Consider the following 26,266-nt stretch of genomic DNA (forward strand, 5'->3'; position numbering starts at 1 on the left):
TCTGCAATAATGCTTCAATGGAGAGTTCACCCAAAAATTTAAATTCTGTCATGATTTTACTAAAATTCTGTCATGATTTGAAGATAATTAAAAAAAAATGTTGCAAGCAAGCAGGTCTGGGGCACCACTGACTTGCATAATATAATTTTTTCCTGTCAATGGTGCCCCTGATCTGCTTGGTTACAAACATTTTTCCAAATATCTTCATTTGTGTTCAAGTTTGAGGGTGAGTAAATGATGACAGAATTTTCATTTTTGGGTGAACTCTTCCTTTAATGTGTATGAAAATCTCATTTATTATTCAGTAAAATATATTGTTCTATAAATGATGTATTTACTGTAAAAAAAATGTCCCATCCAGCAGTAAACCCTCTGCTGTGTAGATGAGTTTAATTACTGCCCTCTAGTGTCCACCTACAGTATTACAAAACCGCTCATGCCCGTACACCCTTATACACTACAGAAACGTGTTTATTTTTCCACTCTGTGCACTTAAACATCACAAATGTTTTTCCTCTTCACCTTTCAGAACTGCAGGTGTCTGGCAGCATTAGTCTTCAGGAGGCGTTTGATAAACTCACTCCCTCTTCAGCGGGCATCATTGACCAGCTCAGCGTCCTGCCCGGCTCTAATGATCCCATCAAAGTGACGGCCAGCGTTTACATCCCTTCTCAGGGTCGACTGGTGTGTGGCAGAGAGGATGGAAGTATCATACTCGTTCCTGCTACACAGACGGCCATCGTTCAACTCTTGCAGGGTGAACACATGCTGCGTAGAGGTAAGAGAAACAACAGTGCGTCTCATCAAAACACACACGCACCAGCGTTACAAGACTATATGTGTCATATATAATCATAAACATTAAAGTGATGCTTTAAGTCTTACCCATCAGATGTGGCATTGAGATAAATGTTTTTGTACAGTATAATGACCACAATGAAATTCATGTTGAGCAATTATTTGGCACTATCCTGTGACTCGAAACTTCTCTGAAGGGACTTTAAAATTAAATGTAATATGCATGATATGTAAATTTTCATTGTATTTGCATATTTCGCAGAACTATATCTTTTAAATGATGGGCTACAAAAGAAACGACACTACCGTACTAGTCCCTTTCACACATACAGTCTTTACTGGTAATTTACTGGTAAATTGCAGTTAACAGATCATGTGTGAACAGAACCTTTCCGGTAAATCCGTGCTCCCAATTTACCAGTAAGACAGGTTGTAAGATTACCAGTAATTTACCGGTAAGCGCTATGTGTGAACGAAAATTATAGGATTACCAGTATTTAGAACGGACGCCGTCAGACCGTGCTGACAGCTTCGGGCCAATCATAGCGTTTTAATACAGATGACGCGTTTACCCCCCCGCACTGTTTACGGACGTTTCCACACACATGCCGCTTGAAAGTTGAGCGCACCTGAAGTTTACGTCCACATTTCTTCACCAAAGTTGTTTAAAACAGCTTACCGCCGAATTGCCGACGTCCTAGCACGCCCTCTATGAAGCCTAACGTGCAAACAGTACTGTTGTTAAAAACGCATTTTCGGTTTGACGTCGTCTCATTCAATGTTGTTTGGTCATGAGCAACTTCGCGACTGTTTACCACAGACGTGAAAACAGCAAAATACAGACCGTGGATATGAACGACGTGGATTGTTTACAAATACAACACTGAGCTCGCCGTGTGCTACAGGTACTTCCGCTTTCTCAACGAATTTACCGGTATTTTGATACTGATGTGTGAATGATGTCTTACTGGTAAAATAACGGAACGCCACTGCATGTGTGAACAGCACATTTTTGTATTTACTGGTAAATTCATTCTGGTAAATTCATGGTAATTTACCAGAATTGCTGTGTGAAAGAGGCTATTGTCTCTAATATAAGAAGACCCTGATTATTATAAGAGGACCCAACGTCCTTTTCAAAGTGTACCTTTTGGAAAAATGTTTTTGAAAACCAACTCTTTTTATTTATAAACAAAATGTTTAAATTTGAAAATACCTTTCAGAGGGGACCAGTTTGGTTCCCCACTTTTTTTTATAATTTTCATGGCATTCAGTACCATATATAACCTGCAGTCCATCTGCATTTAATAACAATTAACCTAGGCTGTCCATCTCATTGTAATAAAAAAACACGTAGCCTATTAATATATATTTTATTAAGAGTAGAAGTCTGACTTACTGTAAACAACTGTAGTTTATCAGTTTGCTTTGGTCCAGGTGAAGTTATTTATGTGTATTTGGCGCCACCTATCGCATTTTTGTGGAGGTACAGTATGATTGACATGTAATCGTCTCATGACATAGTTTACTGAGAGGCATATACGTTAAAAAAATATTCTTATTTCCTCATATATCCTTCTGTCTGTTTCTGCAGGATGGCCTCCTCATCGAAACCTCAGAGGTCACAGACATAAGGTCACGTGTTTGCTGTATCCACATCAGGTGTCTCCACGCTACGATCAGCGCTCGCTGGTGTCTGGAGGTGTTGACTTTTCTGTCATCATCTGGGACATTTTCACCGGCGAGATGAAGCACATCTTCTGCGTTCATGGAGGGGAAATCACGCAGCTGATCGTGCCTCCTGAAAACTGCAGCGTAAGTTTTATGTGTGCAAATAAATGGGTGGGGCTATATGAAGATAGGTGGGGCTTAGCATCCCAGACCTTGTCTCTGATTGGTCAGGTGGGATAGATCCGGATAATACATCTTATTTAGATGTAAACTGTTTTAAGTGTAACTGTTACTGCTCTCAAAGCCATTTGTGATTATTGAAAAAATATATATTTTTTTTATATTTTTCTTGAAATAGCAGGAATGGATTTACCTCAAGATTTTAGCTTCTCAAATTACCATACTGAGATACATAACTTCTCAACTATATGTTCAAATTTGATACATGTATATAAATTGACATTTATATATTATAACATATGATATGTAACAGTTGTGATGCATGTGGTGCTGAGTAAAGAAGATGAGTTACTTTGGTGATGTCGTCGTGGTGACAGTGATGTGATGAGCAGTGTTGTGATTGTCTGGTTTGGTTGTCAAGGTCAAGGTTTCTCATGACACTACATCAAGGCTCAAGAACATCACCTGTCAAAACACACTTCAATGTCTCATTTCTGCTCTGGTCGGCACACAAATCACACAAATCGAGTTTTATTTTTTATTTAAGTCATCACTCACAAAACAAATGTTGCCCTCACCCTTATCCTCCTCCTCCCATCGTGAACAGATGTGTTGATAATAAGGTTTCCTCTCTCGACATTGAGAAGTTCACACTAACCGAATGTCTAATCTCTCAGTCCCACCTTGGTGACCAATTAGACAGAAACTTTTAATAGTAAATGTCAGACCGAGAGGTTACGAAGTCTACGAAATACAATCAGAAGAGCGGACACAGCTGTTGTCATGGAAACGCTCACATTTTCCCCTTAAGTCATGATTGACCTTTGCTGCAGGATTTGTCGTATAACACAAACGGCGGTGACCTTACGTGAAACGCTCTGCTCCGCTTTTTTAATTTGATTCTCCGTGATATCATTTCCAATTTCATTCTCGGCAGGTTTTGGCTTCCTCTTTGACTTTTCGGTTGTTATTTAGTTCGTGTAGACGATGTTGTTGGCATTTCATAATTCGCTGGTAGCAGCGGTTGTGTTCTTTGTGAATAAAGTGAGACAGAATCAATGGAGAGAAAGAATAATATCATATCAGCTCTGTTTCATTAGACCTCCTGATTTAACCTTTGAGTCAATGTCATGTCTGAATGTAGTTTTTGGTTTGCCTTAAAGATAAATAACCATGTGACTCTCTCTTTCATAGCGGATGTTGCCTGTTAATAAGTGTTACTGAGATCCTTTAAATCGGTGGTTCTCTTTTTCTGCGTGCGGACCCCCTTGTGTACGGTGCATTCCTTCACGGCCCCCCCAAAGAAAATTTATGACAAAAACTGTTCTAAAATTTAACATTTTAATTAAACAAAACATTAAGTTATACAAAGTTGTGCTGTTGGTTAGTAGCCTTATTTTTTTTTAGGTTTAATTACACAGAATTCATGAATGTATTTTATAAAATGTCATAATACTTGGGCCCCCCTGGCACCATCTCGCGGCCCCCCTGGTGGCCCCGGACCCCAGTTTGAGAACCACTGCTTTAAATGAGCACTATAGATTGTATCTGTTAACAATAGTTAATATGCACAATGAACTAACATGAAGAACTGACATTAACTCACATTAACAAGAATATTTATGTTAATTGATGCATTTTCTAATGTTTACAGATCTTTAGTTTAGTAATGTTTTTTTATGTTTACTAATAGAACCTTTTTCTAAAGTCTTACCAGAAAATTACACAATTGCACAATTACTAGTTGCCATTGTATTTTATTTGAAAGGTTATGAAAGTAAATTATTTTTAATTGTGTGTTTGTCACTCTACAGCACTCGTGTCCAACACTGCGTGTGCTCGGTGGCCAGCGATCACTCGGTCGGTCTGCTCAGTTTAAGAGAGAGAAAGTGCATCATGTTGGCCTCCAGGCATCTCTTCCCCATCCAGGTTATTAAATGGAGACCGTGTGATGATTACCTGGTGGTCGGATGTTCTGATGGGTCCGTCTATGTGTGGCAGATGGACACAGGTGAGTCTTGGGTCAGGATTCAAAGGTTTTTTAAATCAGATACACAACGACCAAATGTAGTTTTTTATTTGATATGAAGATTTTGTGTAATTGTTGTCATTAGAGAATACAACAAAGAATCATTCAACACGTGCTGTCAAAACACTCATAAGCTGTAGAAGTGTATGTGTTTGACCGACAGAGAGATGGATAGATGGATACACAGATGATTGAATTAAGTGCTGCAGGGATTATGTACTTTTGCAGGCAAAATCCAGAAGCGAGTAAGCATTTTAGCACTTCCAGTTCCATCGTCTCGAAGTAAACCAGTAAATTTTTATAATGGTGTTTTGTTTAAACTCCTTAAATAAGATCAAGCCCAAGATATTTTTACCTTGTATTCTACAACATAAAACACACAGTAATACCCACACGTGTGATTTTTAAAGCTATAACGTGTCCTTAAAGAGCTAACAAGTTGCTACATGGGACTACAGATTTTGTCAGGCACTTTAAACTTCATCACACATTAAGATCTCTAAAACAACGCAACATGGGCACGATTTCCAACAAGCATTCCTCTTAGAGTATTTCCTTTTCATGAAACATGTTTTTAAATGTGTTTAATAGGGCTGTCAATAGATTAAAATATTTAATCTAGATTAATCGCATGATTTCATGAGTTAACTCGCGATTAATCGCAAATTAATCGCATATTTTTTATCTGTTCTAAATTTACCTAAATGTGTCATAAACCTTTGAGCTTATTTTTTGTGTTGATCCAAAAGTGTGTGGGAAAAATGAATGTTTTTTTGAGGGAACCAGTGTCCCGAAAACTTCCAGGTTGGCCTAAAAAAAAACATCATCCCTGCAGCACTTTATTGTGTTGAGTTGTTTGAATGCTGCTGTATGTTTGAGTATATTTGTGTGTTTATGTGTGTTTGTGTGTGTTTTTCAGGAGCTCTTGATCGCTGTGTGATGGGTATAACCGCAGTAGAGATTCTGAATGCGTGTGATGAAGCTGTTCCTGCAGCTCTGGACTCTCTCAATCACCCCGCTGTCAATCTGAAACAGGCCATGACCCGACGCAGTCTGGCTGCACTCAAGAACATGGCCCATCACAAACTACAGACACTCGCCACCAACCTGCTCGCTGCAGACAATGCAGACAAGGTGAGAGGACACCTGTGTGCGTGTGTGTGTGTGTGAGTGTGTGTGTGCGTGTGTGCGTGTGTGCGTGTGTGCGTGCGTGTGTGCGTGCGTGTGTGCGTGCGTGTGTGCGTGCGTGTGTGCGTGCGTGTGTGTGCGTGTGCGCGTGTGTGTGTGCGCGCGCGCGCGCGTGCGCGTTGGTCCCCACAAAGATAGGAATACAAGTGTTTTTGAGACCTTGTGGTGACATTTTAAGGTCCCCATGAGGAAACAAGTTTAAATCAAAGTAATAAATGTACAGTAATAAAAACATTACGTCTATGGAATGTCCCCACAAAGCATGGCCGTCTATCCGTCCATTCATTCATCTTTTCTCCTATCCTGTTTGTCTGTCAGTCCATATATCCGTACATCCATCCATATTTTCCTCTATCTATCCCATCTGTCTGTCCATTCATCCATCTTTCCCCCATCTATCTTGTCTGTCTGTCTGTCTATCCATCTATGCGACTATCCATCTGTCCATCTATTCCCCTATCTATCCCGTCAGTCTGTTTATCCATCCGTCTTTCCCCCATCTATTTTGTCTGTCTGAATGTCTGTTTCGTCTATTCGTCCATCCATCTGTCCCGTCTGTATGTCTGTCCGCCTGTCCATCTATCTATCTATCTATCTATCCCCCCAGCTATCCCCCTATCTATCTCGTTTGTCTGTCTGTCTGTTCCGTCCATCAATGTCTTTTCTATTTACCTATTTTATCTATACCATCCATCTATACCCATTTCTATCCTGTCTGTCTGTTTATCTATCCATCCATCCATCTATCCCCCTATCTATCCTGCCTGTCTGTCTGCCTGTCTATCTATCCATCTATCCATCTATCTATCCCGCCTGTCTGTCTGTCCGTCCGTCCGTCCGTCCGTCCGTCCATCCATCCATCCATCCATCCATCCATCCATCCATCCATCTCTGCATGCCTGTCTGTCTGCATGCCTGTCTGTCTGCATGCCTGTCTGTCTGCATGCCTGTCTGTCTGCATGCCTGTCTGTCTGTCTGCATGCCTGTCTGTCTGTCTGCATGCCTGTCTGTCTGTCTGCATGCCTGTCTGTCTGTCTGTCTGCATGCCTGTCTGTCTGTCTGTCTGCATGCCTGTCTGTCTGTCTGCATGCCTGTCTGTCTGTCTGCATGCCTGTCTGTCTGTCTGCATGCCTGCCTGTCTGTCTGTCTGCATGCCTGCCTGTCTGTCTGTCTGCATGCCTGCCTGTCTGTCTGTCTGCATGCCTGTCTGTCTGTCTGTCTGCATGCCTGTCTGTCTGTCTGTCTGCATGCCTGTCTGTCTGTCTGTCTGCATGCCTGTCTGTCTGTCTGTCTGTCTGCATGCCTGTCTGTCTGTCTGTCTGCATGCCTGTCTGTCTGTCTGTCTGCATGTCTGTCTGTCTGTCTGCATGTCTGTCTGCCTGCCTGTCTGCATGTCTGTCTGCCTGCCTGTCTGCATGTCTGTCTGCATGCCTGTCTGTCTGTCTGTCTGTCTGCATGCCTGTCTGTCTGTCTGTCTGTCTGCATGCCTGTCTGTCTGTCTGTCTGTCTGTCTGCATGCCTGTCTGTCTGCATGCCTGTCTGCATGTCTGTCTGTCCGTCTGTCCATCTATCCCGTTTGTCCATCATCCGTCTTTTCTATTTACCTATCCTATCTATACTATCTATCTATACTATCTATCTAGTCCATCTAGTCTATCCTGTCTGTCTGTCTGTCCATTCATTTGTATATCCATCTATCCTCCTATCTATCCTGTGTGTCTGTCTATCTATCTAGGCGTCTATCCATCTATCCCCCATCCATCCTGTCTGTCTGTTTATCCATCCATCTATCCCCCTATCTATCTAGTCTGCTTGTCTGTCTATCCATCCATCCATCCATCCACCTATTTATCCTGTCTGTCTGTCTATCCATTCATCCGTCCATCCATCTATCCCCCTATCTGTCTAGTCTGTCTGTCTAACCATCTATGCATCTATCCATCCGTCTATCTATCCCCCTATTTATCTATTCTTTCTGTATGTCTGTCTGTCTATCCATCTATGCGTCTATCCATCATCCATCTATTCCTCTATCTATCCTGTCTTTCTGTCTTATCTATATATCCCGTCCGTCTTTTCTATTTACTTCTCCTATCCTATCCATCGATTTATCCTCCTATCCGTCCCATTTGTCTGTCTGTATTATCTATCCTATCTATCTATTTATCTATCCCATCCATTCTTCTATACCAGGGGTGTCCAAACTTGGTACTGGAGGGCCGTTGTCCTGCAGAGTTTAGCTCCAGCCCTAATAAAACACACCTGAAGTAGCTAATTAACGTCTTAATAAAAACACAACGTTACTGGAAACATTCAGGCAGGTGTGCTGAGGCAAGTTGGAGGTAAATTCTTTAGGACATCAGCCATCCAGGACCAAGTTTGGGCACCCCTGATCTATCCTATACAGTAATGAATAGATTTAGTGTGTATTCTCCTTTGTTTAACGGCAGATGTGTAAATGTCCTCTAGAGGGCAGTGTGTCTCCATGAGCAGATGATCTGATACGGACACTTGGAAATGTGTCTGCGTGCGCTCTGAACCTCTGTCAGACACACAGACAGAATTTTAAAGTTCACCTTTATAAAACTAAAAGCTGTCTGCTGAAGGACAGACAATTTTCTGCAGATGTTTTGTGTAAAGGTGAAGTGTGTCATTCCTGTGTCACTAGCATTCAAATGGAGTCGCAAAAAGTGATGGTTTTTAAACGAGCTTCCTGAACATATCAAGCAAATAGTCCCAGCATTATCTCACGTTGTTGTATTGGGACTCTCGGGCAGAATGATTTTCCTGACAGCTCCACAGAGTTTAAACCTGATGGTCCATTAATAGGTTACTTAAACTTGACGTTGAGCTTTATCATACAAAAATGACACACTTTACTTTGAAAGTCACTTCATTTTGCTTGTGTGTGTAAATTATTTTTTTTAGTTGTATAAAGTAATATCACAGCAAAAATAAGAACGTATAACCACAGCCGTGCTGATATATGGCTGTGACGCACGACTGTGAGCGTGATAACACCAAAGTCCTCTAATTACTGATTTAGGATCAGCACTCATCCAATCAGATGGCAGAATAATGTTATGTAAGGCACTCAGAAGTGAGATTTGGTTAAACTGACATTAAAAGCATTGTGATGTGTGCTGTAATCTACAGCGTGAGTCTTAAGTCCAGAGTGTCTGAGAAAGCTGATCTGAGATCAGGTGTCCTGTAATGATTCTGATCTCATCTCAGTGTGTTAAATATAGTCCAGTGATGCTGGGATGAGTCGACAGCAATAAAACACAGAGAGATTGTCCTTCATCCTTAAAGCTCCATACTTGGTGTGAAGTATTGCGTTAGCAGCGCAAAAGGTTGTGGGTTCGATCTCAGTGAATATACATAATTATAAAATCTATACCTTGTAAAGTCGCGTCTGCATAAATGTAATGTAAATGTAAGGTCGTGGGTTTGATCCCGGTAAACACACATACTATTAAAATGTAATTATTGGATGCTATGCAAGTTGCTTTGATGTGTGTGTGAAAGGGGTCAGGTGTAAACATCCTTCCTGATGGATCACAGGTACTTTGTCATCCAATTAACATTGAAGAATAATTAGCGAGCTGGCTATTAAACGGAGATTTGACTGCAGGCAGATGAGCTGAAATGAATGCTGGAGAATTTAATGAGATTCTTACACAGATCATCAAATAAATGGGGAGAAGTTTGACTGATGACTTTTAACTTTACTTTCTGATTACTGCTCACTGTGTATTAAGTTTGATAATGAGTTTCTGCTGAGTGACTGTTACTAACTAGATACTTACTAAGACATATAACTAACTTACTGCATGTATAGCACACAATAGAAGCATATTTTTTTAAGCAGCGAGGTTATTTTTCCTTTGAAAATAAATATGAGGGCTTGCCAAAGCTCAAAATCATTAACCTAAAACTCTTTTTTTTTGTTTTAAGGGGCACACATTAACACTAAGCACAAGATGTAATATAAGTCTCATGTGTGCCTAAAATGTATCTATGAAGTTTTAGCTCAAAATACCGTACAGATCTGTTGTAGCAGATTTGTTATAACATGTCCAAAATCACTAGGGGTGTAACAATACATTGATATGGATTGATGCATCGATTAAATTTCTAATGATACGATGCATCAATGCCACACACAAAATATTGATATGCGATACCTTTTATTACTTTTTATTTTGACATTTTTCCGCATCCTCATTCCTTGACGTAACGTCCATCTACGCATTTCTGCTAAAGCGTGCATTTTTGTAGGGCTGTTATGATTAATCGTGCAAATGTGCGTTTTCTAAATGAATGAATTTTAATGAATAACGGTGAAATTCTGGCACATCCCAAAGCCAGAGGGCGCTCTCGTGCAGAAACTCCCTTTGTGCCACAGAGTAGTAGCATTACAAACGCTATTCCAGGAAATGTCTACCGAAATATATTTATATCGCTGTTCTTCAGATTGTTTCAGTTATTTTCATGATAATAAAGAATATTTTAAATGATTTTGTTTAATGATTGTTGCTTTTTTAAATGCACGTTATAAATGACTTTGACTCGTAATGATCTTAGATTGATAACGGACTTCTTACTGACCAAATGCCGTAGTACACGCACAAGCTGCGCATGAAACACAGAATCGATTCAAAATCGGTTCAATCGATTTCAGAGGCATTTTTAATGGGACACACGATTAATTGTTGCAGCCCTACATTTTTGTTTATTTACGTGTGTCACCAAGTGAATGCAATGCAGCATCAAAACGGTTGTAGCAGTGAAAACACAGCAAAAGAGGCAGAAGACATTGCTATCGGACGCAAATCATGGGTTTGGAAATATTTTGTGTTTGGAAAATGGATTAGATACTGAGCCCCTAAGGTGACATTGAAGTAAAAATGTGCTCTCGTGAAACTTTCGCATGCTCCTGTGAAACTTTCATGCGCTCACACGAAACCTTCATGTGCAGATTTTTTTTTTTAAGTTTAGTTTTGCGTGAGCACGTGAAACTGAACTTTATTTAATTTTTGCTCCATGTCCCCTTAGGGGCTCCGTATTTAGACAAACAGATTGGCAGAAAACCTTTGTCAGCACCGGCTGAATCACTAAAGACTTTGACTCTTGCTTGATAAGCTTGATTTTATCTGACATTTTATTCTTTATATATAGTTTGTTGTTGTAAATGTCTCAGTTGGGACAGAGATTGTGTATAATTAAACATTTATGTTATATTGGTTGCATTCGTGAGTTATTAAAAATGTAACTGCTTAACTAGACACGTAATATTAAAGTATCGATAAATGAATCAAATCGTAATTGCAACAAAGAAATGTTTGATGTATCGGCAAATATAACTGATAGTGTATCGTATCGAAATGAACCGTCCCATTTACACCCCTAAAGTCTACCCTATTTGGGTGGGAGCAAAAAGCGCCTTTTTTATGTCTGTACCTTTAAATGCAAATGAGCTACAGCTCCTCACTTCCCTAACAAGCAACAGTAAAAATTTTTTTGTTAAAATAGATCTAATTCATGTGAATACAGTTAAAGACAATAGTATCTTTAGCCGTATTAGCGTTACAATGTGATAACAAACACATTTAGAAAAGCTTTTGTGTAAAATTAACCAGTCAGTCAGTGGCTGTGGGCGGGGCTTTGTTTGTGTGACATCATCTAATGAGACTGCTTTGCCTTAATGAGGATTAAAAAAGAAATAGAAGGAGGATTTTATTTATTGTGGGGTTGTTGTGTTCACACACTGTTAACACACATTTGTGTCCAAACACCTTATAAAAGTGGATTTTGCATAATATGGGCCCTTTAACTTTAACCAGTTCAGTTTTTCTGGCTTTGCTTTGGATCAATGTCATGCCAGGTTTAACTCATAGCGTTTGTAGCTAAGACATGATTCTTTTTTCTGTGTCTGTAGGGTAACCTGCCCAAATACTCTCATAACTCACTGGTTGTCCAGGCCATGAAGACCAATATCACAGATCCTGACATGCACGTGCTGTTTTTCGACGTGGAAGCTGTTATCATTCAGTTATTGACCGAGGAGGCGCAACGGCCGAACCCTACGCTCGTCTCGCCCGAAACCCTGCAGAAGACACCCGGCGGGGCTGATAAGGGCGGCTCCTTCCTGGCCAACAAGATTTTCAAACAGGTCAGGTTGCTAAATAAATGCAAAAATGTCATAATATACCCTTTTATCTGAAATTTCCCATCTATCATGTTACCTGTGCAGGTGAAGGAGACCATTAAAGAGAACATCAAGGAGCATCTGCTGGATGATGATGAGGATGAAGAGGAAGAGCAGCGGCGTCGGGAGGAGAAGTCCAAGTCCTTGAGCTTACTGGAGTATAATCTCACCATGGACACTGCCAAACTCTTCATGTCTTGCTTGCACGCCTGGGGTCTAAACGGAGACCTCGACGAGGTGTGTTTGAACCGACTGGGCATGCTCAGACCGCACACGCCCATTTCCTTCGGCTTGATCTCCCGCGGCAGTCACATGTCTCTCCTGCTGCCCACCTTTAAAGATTCGCTGCTGAGGCGGTTGACGCAAGGCTCGATGGAGGGCCGGAAACTGTCCGTCTCCGAGATCGTGGGTAAGGGCACGTATGGCATATCCAGAGCGGTGACCACACAACACCTGCTGTCCGTCATCTCGCTGGCCAACACGTTGATGAGCATGACCAATGCAACGTTCATCGGAGAACATATGAAGAAAGCACCGGCCAGGTGAGATCACACAACTTTAAACATGACAAATTATGATTATGAATTGAAATTATAGATTTATCAAGCAGCACAGATGAAAATCAGGAATACATTGTGTGTTGTTTTCAGTGTAGTAATGAGAAACTAGAATAAAATGTGATTAATTGTCATGTGTTATAATATTTAAATGTTATATTATTTATGCTATATACATTTAAAATTCCCATGAATTTACAACACACTACAAAGACAACAGACTCCAAGCATCAGGTCAAGCATCAGAGATCCAGGAAACTCATTTGCATGTTTTATTTTGTGTATCTGTGGGACGGCTTTAATTTTGGGCTCCCAGGGTTTAGATGGAGGTTCAGGTGGGTGTGTGTGGACAGTGAGATTAGAAAGGCTCAGTGCATACAGCATCTCATCTAGACCCGGGGGGCATCGACAAACGCTAGTACCCACAGATAGGTGTTGATGCTCCTGCTGGGTGGGGCTTTATAAGCGTTACTGGGCTCACGTATGGAGGTCAGTGTTTGTTTGATCATTGAGTTGAGTGTCATACGCATTAGGTGAAGTGTCGGACCGCTGCCGACACGTAAAACCCGTCGATACTGTCCGTCAATGTGTTTGTGTACAGTATCATGTTTAGATTGAAGGAGAGCATTACTGATTTTTTTCAAAGTCAGAGTTTTACCTTGAAATAACTTTCAGGGGTTAATATAAACTTGGCTGATCATTTTACTGTAGGAATCTAGAGTACTTTTTTTCTACTTTCAATAGTAGAAAAAAAGTAGTAAAAAACACTTTTTTTTTACTATATATATATATGTTTTGTGTTATGATTTCTCATTACCGTAATGCTACCAAAATGGATTAATACTTGGTAAGATTAAGATCAAGCTTTTGAATTACTTGCGGCACACCAATCATCTTTGTCTGATTTTTAAATCAGCATGGTTACTTTAAAGCTGCCTTTCCACTGTACATGACAAATGACGGCAAATAAACCGGAAAGAGTGTCAGAAAAGGGCTGCGTGGGGTGCCAACCATCTTCGAGCGCGTACATTTTGGATTCGTAGTGCAAAAGCTTTGTATGCATTAAAAAACTTGTGCTACTACACTGCATGCAACATGCTGACCGGAAGTGATGTTTTTTAATGATGAATTTTCAGAGATGAACTATTAACATTTGGCTCTTGCAATGTTAAAATGCAATTGTTTTTAAAATATTAAAAAAGAAAATATGGGTTTTCAGTTATTAACTCATTCCCCACCATTGACGAGTTATTGTCAATTAAGAGAAAACATTTGCCTGAAAAAACGTGTTCCTGTTAAGTTTTTATGGTAATCTGTAATCCTGCGAATATCCACTAGATGGACAATTTATAAAAACTGAAGCAAAAGATTATTTATTAATTTTACACTCTGAGTATGTTTTGGTAATCATTCTGAATCTGATCTCTTACAAAATTCCTTCACAAAAATGAAATTATTTCAGCTTTTTTCTAAACATTTTGTATTTTTGAAGAAAAATACCCATATATAAGTTTATAAACGGAGAGAAAATAAAGATAGGATGAAACATTTTTCCCCCTTTTTTTGTTTGTTTGTTTGTTTATTGTTTGATTGAAAGCAGATGGTCTGTTCTTTCATTTGATATATTTGTATGTTTATATAATTTTAGAAGAAAATTTTCCTGGAAGGCATTTTGTGAAACTTTTGTAAAAATCACAAAAAATGCTGTCAGGGAATGAGTTAAAAAGCAAAATACTGGATTCAAGATGTGTGCATCTTTTTTATATATATGTAAGTGCCGCCTTTTTTGCATAAACATTGTCTTAAAATTTTAACCCGAAGTGATGAACGTTGTATTTGCATTTTGCGCGGGAGTAGAAGACACATTTTCCGTTTTCACTAGACGCATTTATGTGGCCAAATGTAAATGGAACAGTTTTAACAAATGAGATAGCTATCCGATCAGAGAAAACACATGACGTCAAATATAAAGGTACAAAGCTGTCAATGGGGCAGTACCCTTTATAAAAGGTCCTAATATGTACCATTTAGGTACAAATATGTATCTTTGAACTTCCAATATGTACTTTTTGGGTACAAATGTGTACCTTTTTGAAAGGGTACTGTCCCAATGACAACTTTTGTACCTTTCTGAGAGTATACTCGTATACTATCTTTTTGATCCCATCAAGAGAGGCTTCTTGATGGGAAATGCATCATAAAAAAATCGATATATTTGGCAGATGTAAAGCATACATGTGTATTTTTTGTGTTAGTCCATTTTTATTTTATTTTATTATTATTGTAACAGCTCAGGTATGTTCAAGGAGCAACATGTTTGTGTAATTTCTAAAGATTTTAGTTCTGTTCTGAATAAGGGGTTGGAAATGAATGCTTTTCTTGTTTTTTTATCCGATTCATCGGTTATTCGAAAAAATATTTGACAGATTAATCGATTATTAAAATAATTGTTAGTTGCAGCCCTAAAAAATATAAAAATAGGGGTAACAGTTGGGCCGCATCATATTTATATTTTTAAAATCTGGCCCTTGATAAATCAGAGAACCTTTCTGCATACATTTTATGAAAATGTGTTACAAAAGTACAAAACTTTAGTTCAAGTTCAATGCAAAATATTCTAATCTATGACCTTGGCAAGTTCTTAAAATGTTGTTTCAAGAACATTTTCAGTTTATCCATATCTAATGGCAACGTCGATAAGCACATCGTTACTAGTGTCGGGCGATATTCTCCTTAGTGAGATCGTCCTATCGTCAGCCTGCGAGATCGCCCATACATGATAGTATTGGGTGCCGTGGCAATAGTTTCCTTGTTTATGAAAAACCACTGGATTGGTGGACAAAACAGAAGTCGCTGTACTTTAAGAGAAGCTGGCAACACTGTCACAATAAAACCTTTTCTTCTTAAAATATATAAACATACAATATGTCAAATGAAAGAACAGACCCTCTGCTTTCAAAAAAAAAAAGTTTCATCCTACCTTCATTAGTTCTCTTTTTATCACCTCTCAAATATGGGTAGGTTTCTTCAAAAACACCAAATTTTGAACAAAAATCTGAGACAATTCCATTTTTGTGAAAGACTTTTGATAGAGATCAGATTCAGAGCAATCCTCAAAACTTACACGGAAATACAGCTGTTTGCCCTAGGGCGATACTTCCAGGTTTTATAAGTTGCGGAAAAGCGCTTGGTGGATAATAGCGGTATTTCGGAAAGCCGGAAATACTCGTCATTGGCAGGGAAGTGTTTTCTCTTAATTGCAGAGTTAACTCGTCAATGGCGTGAAAAGAGTTAAACATGATAGCATTAATCCAAGTGCATCATTGATGCCTGAACACGCTTTAAATTACTTGAGTGCCAGGGAATGGGAACAAACTTCTAGAAATGCATATGTAATAAGGTCAGTGGCAAAAATAACTAAACCACACCTTTACAGCGCTAATTATCCACTGCACGTCTTAAGTAAACACCTACAGTCGTTATTTAACGCCAAAATTATAGTTTGCGCTGCCACAAGCTGTTATTAAATTTGGCCCTATGATAGTTATTAAAATAAAACTGAGCAGCTTTTTGTACTTTAAGCAACACTTTTGGATTTTATGAGGCATTTATGTTTTTATTTCTTAAAGTCTCTGCAGAGCCGTACAAGCTGAAACAGACGGAAAGAGGCTGAATTCAGTAATCTGTCAATATTACTTTTAAACACACCCATGCTAAAACAGGCAAATTTTAGTGTTAATATAAAAGTCTTTCATTGCTGTCGGTGGACGTTTAGACTTTTATTGTCTTTTATAACATGTTAAGAGGAGATTTGAGAGACATTTAGAAGAACATTCTCATGCTTTGATATCATGAATCAGGTTAAAGACTTCTACTTTAGTGTTTTCTGTGATATGACTTCTTTTAAATGTGCTGGTGGATTTTGTGTTTTAATATCTTGATATAGTTCTGATGCTCAGTGGATTATATTTCTTTTAAAAGCTTTGGAAAGGCCGGCACAAGGTTTAACAGTTCATAAAGCAGACAAAATCGTCTCGCTGTACGTAGACACCAGTCACTGACTTTCTCTTAATCCCTTTAACTCACAGTTTGACCTGCTGATGTCTGATACTCACTTAAAACTTCCCAAAACCCTTTCATTTCTGCTTTCCTCTCCAACGCCAGAGTCATGAACAAGGACTGGATTTAAAGATTTTGGGGAGCTTTAGCCGAGACTTTAATGAGGTCAGACTCTTGTTAGAGTGAATGCGACAGGTGGACGAGAGAATAATGATCACAGGAGGAGACACAGGAAACTTGATCGAGCATTAGCCACAAATAAAAGAGACGAGAGAGAGAGAGAGAGAGAGAGAGAGAGAAAGAAAAAGAGAAAAAGAGAAAAAGAGAAAAAGAGAAGAAGAGAAGGAGTTCTTCTATCTGCAAAGGAGATAACAAGATTTGGAAATATATTTTGATATCTACCTAGAAAGCTTGAAAACTTTGTCTTGATTTTTTTCAGCCTTTTTATATTATTTATCATATATATCAGTATGTATGCTTGTATCTTTCATGAATACTTTTCAGTGATGCAAACACCACTAGCTAGATCAATTTATTAAAACAGATAGTTTAAAAGAACAGATTGATAAACCTTCAGTATATCAGCGAACCCGATTAACTCCTTAACTGGTGCAGCCCTTTGTGGGTTGCGGGGTAAAACGGTGTAACTCAAATTAATATAACTCACGGTTGTTCACGGAAGTGTCAGGATTTATTGTAATAAATAATGCAATAAATTATATATTTTATACATAAAATTATACAAATGTTTCACCCCAGAAGTGCAAAAAATTTAGAAGTAAGTCTAAAGGTGTTGTGATCCGAATTTCAAGTTAAAATCACAAAAAATTAGGTTTTTACCAACAACGGCCACTAGGTGTCAACGTTTTGCTGCATACTCTTGTCACAAATTAATATATTACTGTCACTGCATTTTTATTACATAAACAGTTTTGAAATATCAAAACTACACTGTTAGAGCTTTCCAATTATATAGTTTGCCAACATTTTTGAAGATTTATATAGGATATAGTGTTATAAATATGTAGTATTTAATAAGCATTCCTATAGGTGGGGTCATGTAACAAAAACTGTACATTATTTCTATCATCGGATGACCTTGAAATATGAAAACTACATTCTGAGAGCTTTCCAGTGATATAGTTTGGCAAGGTTTTTTTGGTTTAGAGTAGGGTTTTAATGTTATAAATATGTTAAAACAAATTGGGCCCACCTGTGGGGCTGTGACCTTTTAGAAAATGATTCGCACAATGTCATATTTTGTCATATTTGACACTTTTAGAGCTTTCAAATGATATATAGTTTGTCATGATTAGATAAGAATTTACGTGCAAAACACTGAAGTAAAGGTAGCAGGATATAAATGTTTTGAGGCGCAATCTTTTCATAAATTAATCAAATACTCTACCTATTTATTTTATGAAACACTGTTGAAATATGTATTCTAGACTCTGAGACCTTTACAATGATCCAGTTTGTTATGATTAGATGAAAATTTACATGCAAAATATTGAAGTAAACTTAGGGGTTAAACCAAAAGTAACCAAAACCCTATCTTAACATGTATTTTTAAATTTTTTTTTTGTGCATATTGTATTGTTTTTCCCGTGTAGTGTTTATTACTGTTGTCTTCTAATGGACCTTAAGTCTGGAAATAAAGTACATTGATTGATTCATTCATTCATAAACCTATCAATAGCACCGTTATTCTGTCTTTTCTCTGGATTTCCTCCATGAAATCTCTTTGTAAAGGCTTTTGTTACATACGTTGCACAAATACGCAGGTGCAAATTTCTGGGCCCACACTTTAAAGCTTTTTACATGCGTCTTTTGTGTTACTGTGTCTTGTCAATGTGTACTGTACCTGCGTTTAACATTTCTGAACAAAACGAAATCGATCATGCAGAGCTTAAAACATTTGCATTGAGTCCTGTACACACAAACACATGTAAACACAGACTTGTACATACACATGGACATGCATCAATACAAAGGTTTGTACATAGACACACAGACAGTTTGTACAAATGCATCTGCTTCGGTACACAGCGTGTACATGCTGCTTTTATGTTGAATTCTGTGCTGCAGATGTGTGTGTTAAATATTTTATTTGGCCTTTTGTGTTTTAGGCCCCCAAGACCGGGAACTCCAGAGACCCAGAGAAAGAGCAGCATACAGGCCTCCAGTCCGGCCATGCAGAGCCAGATCAAACAAGGTAACTACAAAGAGAAACTTGCCTTCGAAATAAAGTCCACCAACATGAAATATTCTCTCACTACAAAACAAATGAAGCTTACAAAGTCAAAAGATTTCAGATGTGAAAAAACTACACACACACACACAAATCCTTAAACTTTAAGTCTCAGACAGTCTAAGGTTAAATCATGACCAAGTGCATTTTGTAAAATATTTAGTGTAGCTTTATTTTGTCAATATACTGCAATATACTTACTGTTTGAAAATGCAAAGTTGGATTACAGCTTTATCCGATTTAACGATGACGAGAAATCATCCAAAAACAATATTTTGCTTATATTAATTGTAGCATTTGCTATATTGTGTTTGGTAAGTATGAACACAACATTTAAAATATTTGTAATAGTGGTTGACCTATGTGAGATTTTTTTTTTTTTAATGGGTGATGGCGATATTGAGAAAGCATTTTGGCTGATATGAGTCTGATATAACACAAAGAAATTTTAGTAAATGAGAGACAAACAGGGAATTATTGAAATTAAATGGATTATTGTGGATATTTATGAATAAATCCTATAAGTAATTAAGAATTTTTTTAGAAATATTTGTAGAAAGAAACATTATTAAGTTTTAGTGCTATTGTTTGTAGCATCACGTATCATCACCAGTGTTGGGGGTAACGCATTATAAGTAACGTGCATTACATAATAATATTACTTTTCTGAAGTAACGAGTAAAGTGTAACGCATTACATTTTAAATGTACACATTAATATTTGAGTTACTTTTTCAAAAAAAGTAATGCAAGTTACTTTTTTAGTTTTATTAATTCGATTTAAAAAAAATGATGTACTGAATTAAAGTAAACGTAGTTACATTATGCACTCTATGTGTGGGAACAGTTTGAGTCATAAACGAAAGAGGGTCGCACATCGGACGCGCAGCTCAGTGCCGCGTCGAGTTGTGTCTTGGAAAACTCTGAGGTTTCGTAAACCGGAAGTGCACATTAAATAGCGCGAGCTTAGTCAGATAGCTACTTCAAAATACAAAATATACGTTATCAGCCATTGTTAATCGTTAATGATTCGGTAAAAATATGATGTTATTTAATGTTAAACTATGTGAGTGGCACTCTGTGGCGCAACAGGAATTTGAGCAACTTCCTGAGTCAAAGTTGAGTGCCGCGGACAGGCGCCACCTGTCGGCGCCGATGTGTGTATACTCGTAGAAAACAATGTGTTCGGTTTTTTTAGAATGGCGCAACTTTTCAGTCATAAAAAAACACCTGCAACGCCTGTAAGAAATCAAGCCTCAGCCAAGAAAAAGTACAGTATTCTCCGGACTATAAGCCGCACCGGAGTATAAGCCGCATCATTCAAAAATGTGTCATTAAGATGAAAAAAAGTCGCAATGGACTATACGTCGCGTTTATTTAGAAAATTATTTCACACAATCCAAGCTGAAGAACAGACATTTAATCTGGAAAGGCAAGTTATTTAACTGAACAATAGCAGACAGAACAGCAGGCTGAATAGATGTCTGTACGTTAAAGTAATATTATCAGTTATTTAAATGATAAACCATAGCATACAGAACTTACCTGGAAGGTTGAATAGTCAAAATTAACCGAACAAGCCAACTAGTGTGATTTTCGCATACTCATCATTCCACATCACTGAATTACATAAATACAGGAGCATCATATAGCGGACTCTCACGGCTGTAGACGGTAATGATGTCTCTTGCCTCATAAATGTCAAAATTAATTCATACTGACTTACAAGCCGCACCTGACTATAAGACGCAGCACCAGCCAAGTTAATAAAAAAAAAATGCAGCTTATAGACCGAAAAATACGGTAACGCAAAAGTAACTAAAAAGTAACGTGAGCTTTACTTCCCATGAAAAGTAACTAAGTAATCCAATTAGTTACTTTTTTGGGAGTAACTTAATATTGTAATGCATTACTTTTAAAAGTAACTTTCCCCAACACTGAAAAGTGAATGATGATCGATCATTTTATTGTCAAATGTTGGCTTTAGTGTCTTATCTGAGAGTATTTTCATTATTAAAATCTAATTAAAGGAATAAAAAGATTTATCGGACGATTAAAAAGATGTATCGTCTGAATGCTGATAATTAAAATAATTTAAAATATTGGCCTATATATTTATCACTGATTTAGTGTATTTTATCTGATTCATTTTAAAACAACACACGTGTCATTTAATCGCGTTTGACTTGTTGCTTTTATATTATTTACAGCGTTCTGTCTCTCATCATATTCAATTCAGATTGCAAACGTTACATTTGTCCCCAGTTTTCTTTATTGCACACTGTCTGTTAAAGCCTTTTAGCGACACACACACACACACATTTCCTCAACACGTGCCCTAATTTGTTCACTGTCCTGAGCAGGCATTGTTCAGGCACAAAAGAGACAGACTGTGAATAATCGCTTGTGTTCAGTAACACGCCACACGCCTGTTTGTCCCCATTGAGATTGGACGTGTGTGCCGTTCTTCAGCTCGCTGTGACCAGAAGGGCCCGCAGCGTTTCTTTCTCATGCTAAAGTTCATTCAGCTCTCAGAGAAACATCAGTCCTCCGTGTCCAACATTCTGACACGCGCCTGTCCGATGAATTCTCATGCTGAACGAGATCGTGTTTAGAGACAGAAAATATAGTGAAAGAAGCGATGCACTTTTATCTGTGAGCAAGAGAGAGAGAGATGCGCTGAGAATATTGATCTAACACTTCTCTTTTGGTTTGTAGACATAATGAAAGTTATTCAACGTGTTTCCCCCCCTCGTTTCCTCTTATTGATCCGGACGGGTTTGTGAAACTGTGCTCGGGTTGTTATTAAGTGTTATTTAATAGAGTCGTTCTTTAAATCGTGCGCCGAGATAAAAGACGAGTGTGTGCCGTTCCTTTTAAAGGCAGATCGAGGGATTAAGAGAAACAAATGGCTGAATTGGAGAGCAGATTTCACTCTTGAGATGAATCGTATGAGAGAGAGGAAGAATTTTCTTCTCAATGAATCAGTGATCCATGTCATAGTATAAAGTATTAAAATATGTTTTTATTAAAATGACACTTTTTTATTTTAAAATTGTCATATTTTACATGTTGATGCTGATGCACGGGGAACTTAAAATTAATCAAATTAAATCTATACTTTTATTACGACAGGTTGGAGGTGCTCATTGTCTCTCTGTGTGCATGCATGGCTTTGCTCTGCTGTCTCTCTCTCTCTCTCTCTCTCTCTCTCTCTCTCTCTCTCACTCTCCATTAGATATTCATGGGATTTTTGTAACAGATTCTTCAGTTCTTCTGTAAACCATTTTTTTCTTCACTTTCATCATCACTATCTTAATTTCAGTTTTAGTAAGAGAGGAATTTCAGAGTTGTTTTTTGCACATTCAATTTTTTTATTTTGGTTTTATTAATTTCTGAATTTACAATTGTTTATTGTTAATGACAGTTCACAGTCATTTAAAATTTTATGTTAAATATGTATGTAGAAATTAACATTAACTCTTTCCCCGCCAGTGTCAGCATTTTTTTTTTTACACAAAAGTGTAATGCCTTCCAGAAAATGTTCTCAAACATATAATATATCAAACGAAATAACAGAACATTCTCAAAACATATGTAAGTTTCTTTAAAAAAAATTAAGCAAAAAGTTTTTACTGTATTTGGATCAGTAGATGCATTAATGATTTAAAAAGTTGGGTAAGAGCCCCACCTAGTGGATAATAGTGGAAATATGGATTGCCGTAAAAACTCGTCATTGGCAGGGAAAGAGTTAAGATGAATATATTAAGAATGTTTTGCATATATATTTTCATATAGATAGATAGATAGATAGATAGATAGATAGATAGATAGATAGATAGATAGATAGATAGATAGATAGATAGAGATAGATACAGATATAATAATTCCTGTTATGTGTTACAAGTGTTAGCAATATTTCAATAATGTTTTTATCTTACACAGTTTGTTGAGTTCATCATATTTTCTTAATTTACCTCCTAATATTTATGTTATGTAATTGTTTGTAATATTTTACTACAATTATCAAATATATAATTTATTTACATAATGGATTTTTCAAATTTTAACTTTAGTAAAACTGATCATTTGGACTGTTGTGATCAATATGCATTGATCATAAAATGTGAGAAGAATGTCAATAATTTTATTTAGTGTTTATTAAAAACACACACACTTCTCAACACACTTCTCATTTACAGACATAAACTGGTTCGGTGAGCTGTAGTTTAATTTCCAGTTCTGTATTGATGATTCATTTCATTTAATATCTGCTGCTGTTCTCTAACAATCCTTCAGGCCTCTTTCTTTCTTTTCTTTCGTTTCTTTCTCTTCAACTTTCTCTGTCTCTCTTTCTCACTTCTCTTTTACTCTCTTTGCAAGCTGCCGTCGCTGTCTCATCTTCTGCTTCAGGAGTTACTCACTCGCCCTCAGTCAATGAAGGTATCTCTCTGAATAAAGGTCTCTCTCTCTCTCTCTCTCTCTCTCGAATCCAGCTGGCTTTCTCTCAGTGCGTTCTGTCCGCCTCATGCTCAGTGCCTGTGTGTGTTTAATGTTTGTGTGGTTTGTAGTACTCTTCTATCTTGTGCTTGTAGTCAGTCCCTGTCATTCTTTTTATGTCTTTGTTTGTCTGTGTAAACTTTCACGTTCTGTGTTTGAATTCTTCTTATGCATGTACACTTACACACACACACACACACACACACACACACACACACACACACACACACACACACACACGCACACATGCACACAGACACACATTTTGGCCTACCTATTTTGGGGATGCATACCAAGTAATCACGATTAATCAATAGCACAATAAAAGTTTTGGTTTACATCATATATGTGTGTGAAATGTGTATAATAATTATGTATATTTAAATATTTACACGTGCATGTATAATTTGAAGAAAAAAATTAAGTATTTATATTTACAATAAAAATTATACACAAATATACAAATGTATATACACATGTTAACATTTCTTAAATATATACATGCATGTGTGTGCATTTATTTATACAAAGTTATTATACACAGTTCACACAGATTAATGATGTAAACAAAAACTTTTATTCTGCTAAAGATTAATCGTTATGCATCCCATACTACAGATAACCTGACCTACCTTGCTTGAACATTACGGAAGAACAGATTATAAATACAAAAGAAAAATAGTTATTTTAATTATATTAATTTCTATAACTGAAGAGCTCAGATGCAAAAGTTGCTAAACTCCACCTCCGTCAAAATGAGATGATGATATTGACCGAAGCTCTCGGGCCCGTATTATATGTTCATCAAATACATTCGCTTTAAATCTGCTTAATGGCATAATTTAGAAATGCCACTTTATTGTCAGAATCTTTTAAATAGTTCACAAACTTTGTGCATTTGTCTTCTAAGTGCACGAAAGATGAATGATGTTGTGCGAAACGACTGTAGATCACAACTTGTGTCCCTTGTGAGTCCTTGGACCGGAATACAACCCGAATGTGGCAGCCATATGGACCATTTTCTTCATTTTTACACTTTGACTTTCATCATTTGCAATGTTTCTACTTGTCTGTTTAGTAATTTTGTAACCGTTTACCGTCCAAAGAAGTGGATTTTTTAGAAGTGGCGGTTTGGCCTAAAAAAGCTTGAATGCACTTCGGCGAAAGACAGTAAAATTTGTTAAATAACAATGAAATGACATTTGTAAAAATCAGGCAATTCAATTTAATAAATAACTGATGAAAATGTCCATTTACAAGAAAACAAGTCAGAAGCATTGTTTTGCGTCTGAACTCTTCAGCTATAAAATAAATTTGTGATGTATTACAATGTGCTGTTTTCCTCCTTTTATCCAGATAAATTTTAAGATGTTTATATTTATATATTATAAGGCCCCAAATGAACAAATGACTGAGTATTACATTTGATTTATATTGTATTTCTAACATATGCAATGTGCAGTTGTGTTTAACTTCAAGCAAACTTTTCCTGAAGAAAGTTGGCACAAAGAAACAAATAATTTTGTCTTTTCTATAAAGTGCACATGGGCTTTATTGAGATCTGCATCTACGTTTTTTGAGGCTCTTCCATATATTTCTGATATATGTGAATATCTGTTAGGTGTTGCTCATTTTATCTTCATAATAATTATGAAATATTATGAATGTTTCTGTGATGTTTTTGGACAAATGTTTGGTTTCTCCAGGTTCCTGTGAGGATGCAGGGCTGATGTGAGCGATCGAGATGGTCTTTCTCTCTCTCTCTCTCTTTCTTTCTGACTTGTGTGGTTTTGTGTTTGTGTAGGATGGAGTCAGCTGGCTGCTATGCATTGCGTGATGTTACCTGATCTTCTGGGTTTGGAAAAATTCAGACCTCCTTTGCTGGAGATGTTGGCACGTAGATGGCAGGATCGCTGCCTTGAGGTACAGTAATAATGTTATTATTGATTTAACTCATTTATTTAGTTATTTTTTGAGTGATACTTCCCTTTAGAGATGCTTTTTAGATTAGGATGTTTTTAGTATTGACACAGCAAATGAAATGAGACATCAAAACATTATAATGTATAATAGAAAATATTACCTGTCCAAATCAAAATCATGTGTAATTATTCTTTATACTACTTAAGATGATTAAGTTAAAATAATTGTTTATTTTATTGTATAAGAAACTTCTTAGTGGTGTGTGTGTGAGCATCGGTGTGTGACGGCAGAAGTGTCGTACACCACACTGAGAGAGACATGAAGAAAGAGAGAGAGAGCGAGGAAAGAAAGAGACGCTCTGTTAAGCATTCTTAATCCTTTTTCTCTAGGACGCTCACACACACACATTCACTTTCATTGGTATCTTGCTGCTTTAGCACCTGCTGACCCCTGGGGACAAACACACACACACACACACACACACACACACACACACACACACACACCCTCAATGGCTTTTTCTTCTGTAGCTTCTTTCAGGTGTTTTTAAAGAGAATTTGTTGCATTAGGAAATGTAATGTTTATACAGATACTAGTATTTGTGTTGGTTGAATGATGGTTGTGTGTGTGTGTGTGTGTGTGTGTGTGTGTGTGTGTGTTGCAGGTTCGTGAGGCGGCTCAGGCCCTTTTATTGGCTGAACTGCGTCGGATTGGTCAGTCAGGCAGGAAGGACACCATCGACTTGTGGGCACCGTACCTGCCGCAGTATGTGGATACTGTGAGCTCTCGTGAGTATCACATTCAACACTGCTCTCAGATCAGTTTAAATGGTTTATAAAATGATTAAAATCTAGAAAATAACAAGAAAAATAAAAATAGCATTATTGAACATTTCCTCAT

At 37.5% G+C, this 26,266-nt stretch overlaps 1 protein-coding gene across 4 annotated transcripts in view; it reads left to right on the forward strand.

The window, feature by feature from the left end:
* The window catches only part of wdr7 (WD repeat domain 7), a 99,717-nt gene that overhangs the window by 15,127 nt on the left and 58,324 nt on the right, over nucleotides 1-26,266 (forward strand). For 2 of the 4 annotated variants that reach the window (XM_073871619.1, XM_073871621.1), the window contains 10 exons: nucleotides 530-778; nucleotides 2,393-2,609; nucleotides 4,461-4,660; nucleotides 5,598-5,812; nucleotides 11,808-12,041; nucleotides 12,123-12,619; nucleotides 18,823-18,908; nucleotides 23,327-23,386; nucleotides 25,248-25,366; nucleotides 26,031-26,154. In XM_073871619.1, coding sequence (XP_073727720.1) covers nucleotides 530-778; nucleotides 2,393-2,609; nucleotides 4,461-4,660; nucleotides 5,598-5,812; nucleotides 11,808-12,041; nucleotides 12,123-12,619; nucleotides 18,823-18,908; nucleotides 23,327-23,386; nucleotides 25,248-25,366; nucleotides 26,031-26,154 — 2,001 coding nt within the window. The remainder of the gene's footprint in view (nucleotides 1-529; nucleotides 779-2,392; nucleotides 2,610-4,460; nucleotides 4,661-5,597; nucleotides 5,813-11,807; nucleotides 12,042-12,122; nucleotides 12,620-18,822; nucleotides 18,909-23,326; nucleotides 23,387-25,247; nucleotides 25,367-26,030; nucleotides 26,155-26,266) is intronic. The other 2 variants (XM_073871620.1, XM_073871622.1) reach the window with 1 other exon arrangement.

Source organism: Misgurnus anguillicaudatus, chromosome 9 (genome assembly GCF_027580225.2).
Source record: "Misgurnus anguillicaudatus chromosome 9, ASM2758022v2, whole genome shotgun sequence".
Lineage (NCBI taxonomy): Eukaryota > Metazoa > Chordata > Actinopteri > Cypriniformes > Cobitidae > Misgurnus > Misgurnus anguillicaudatus.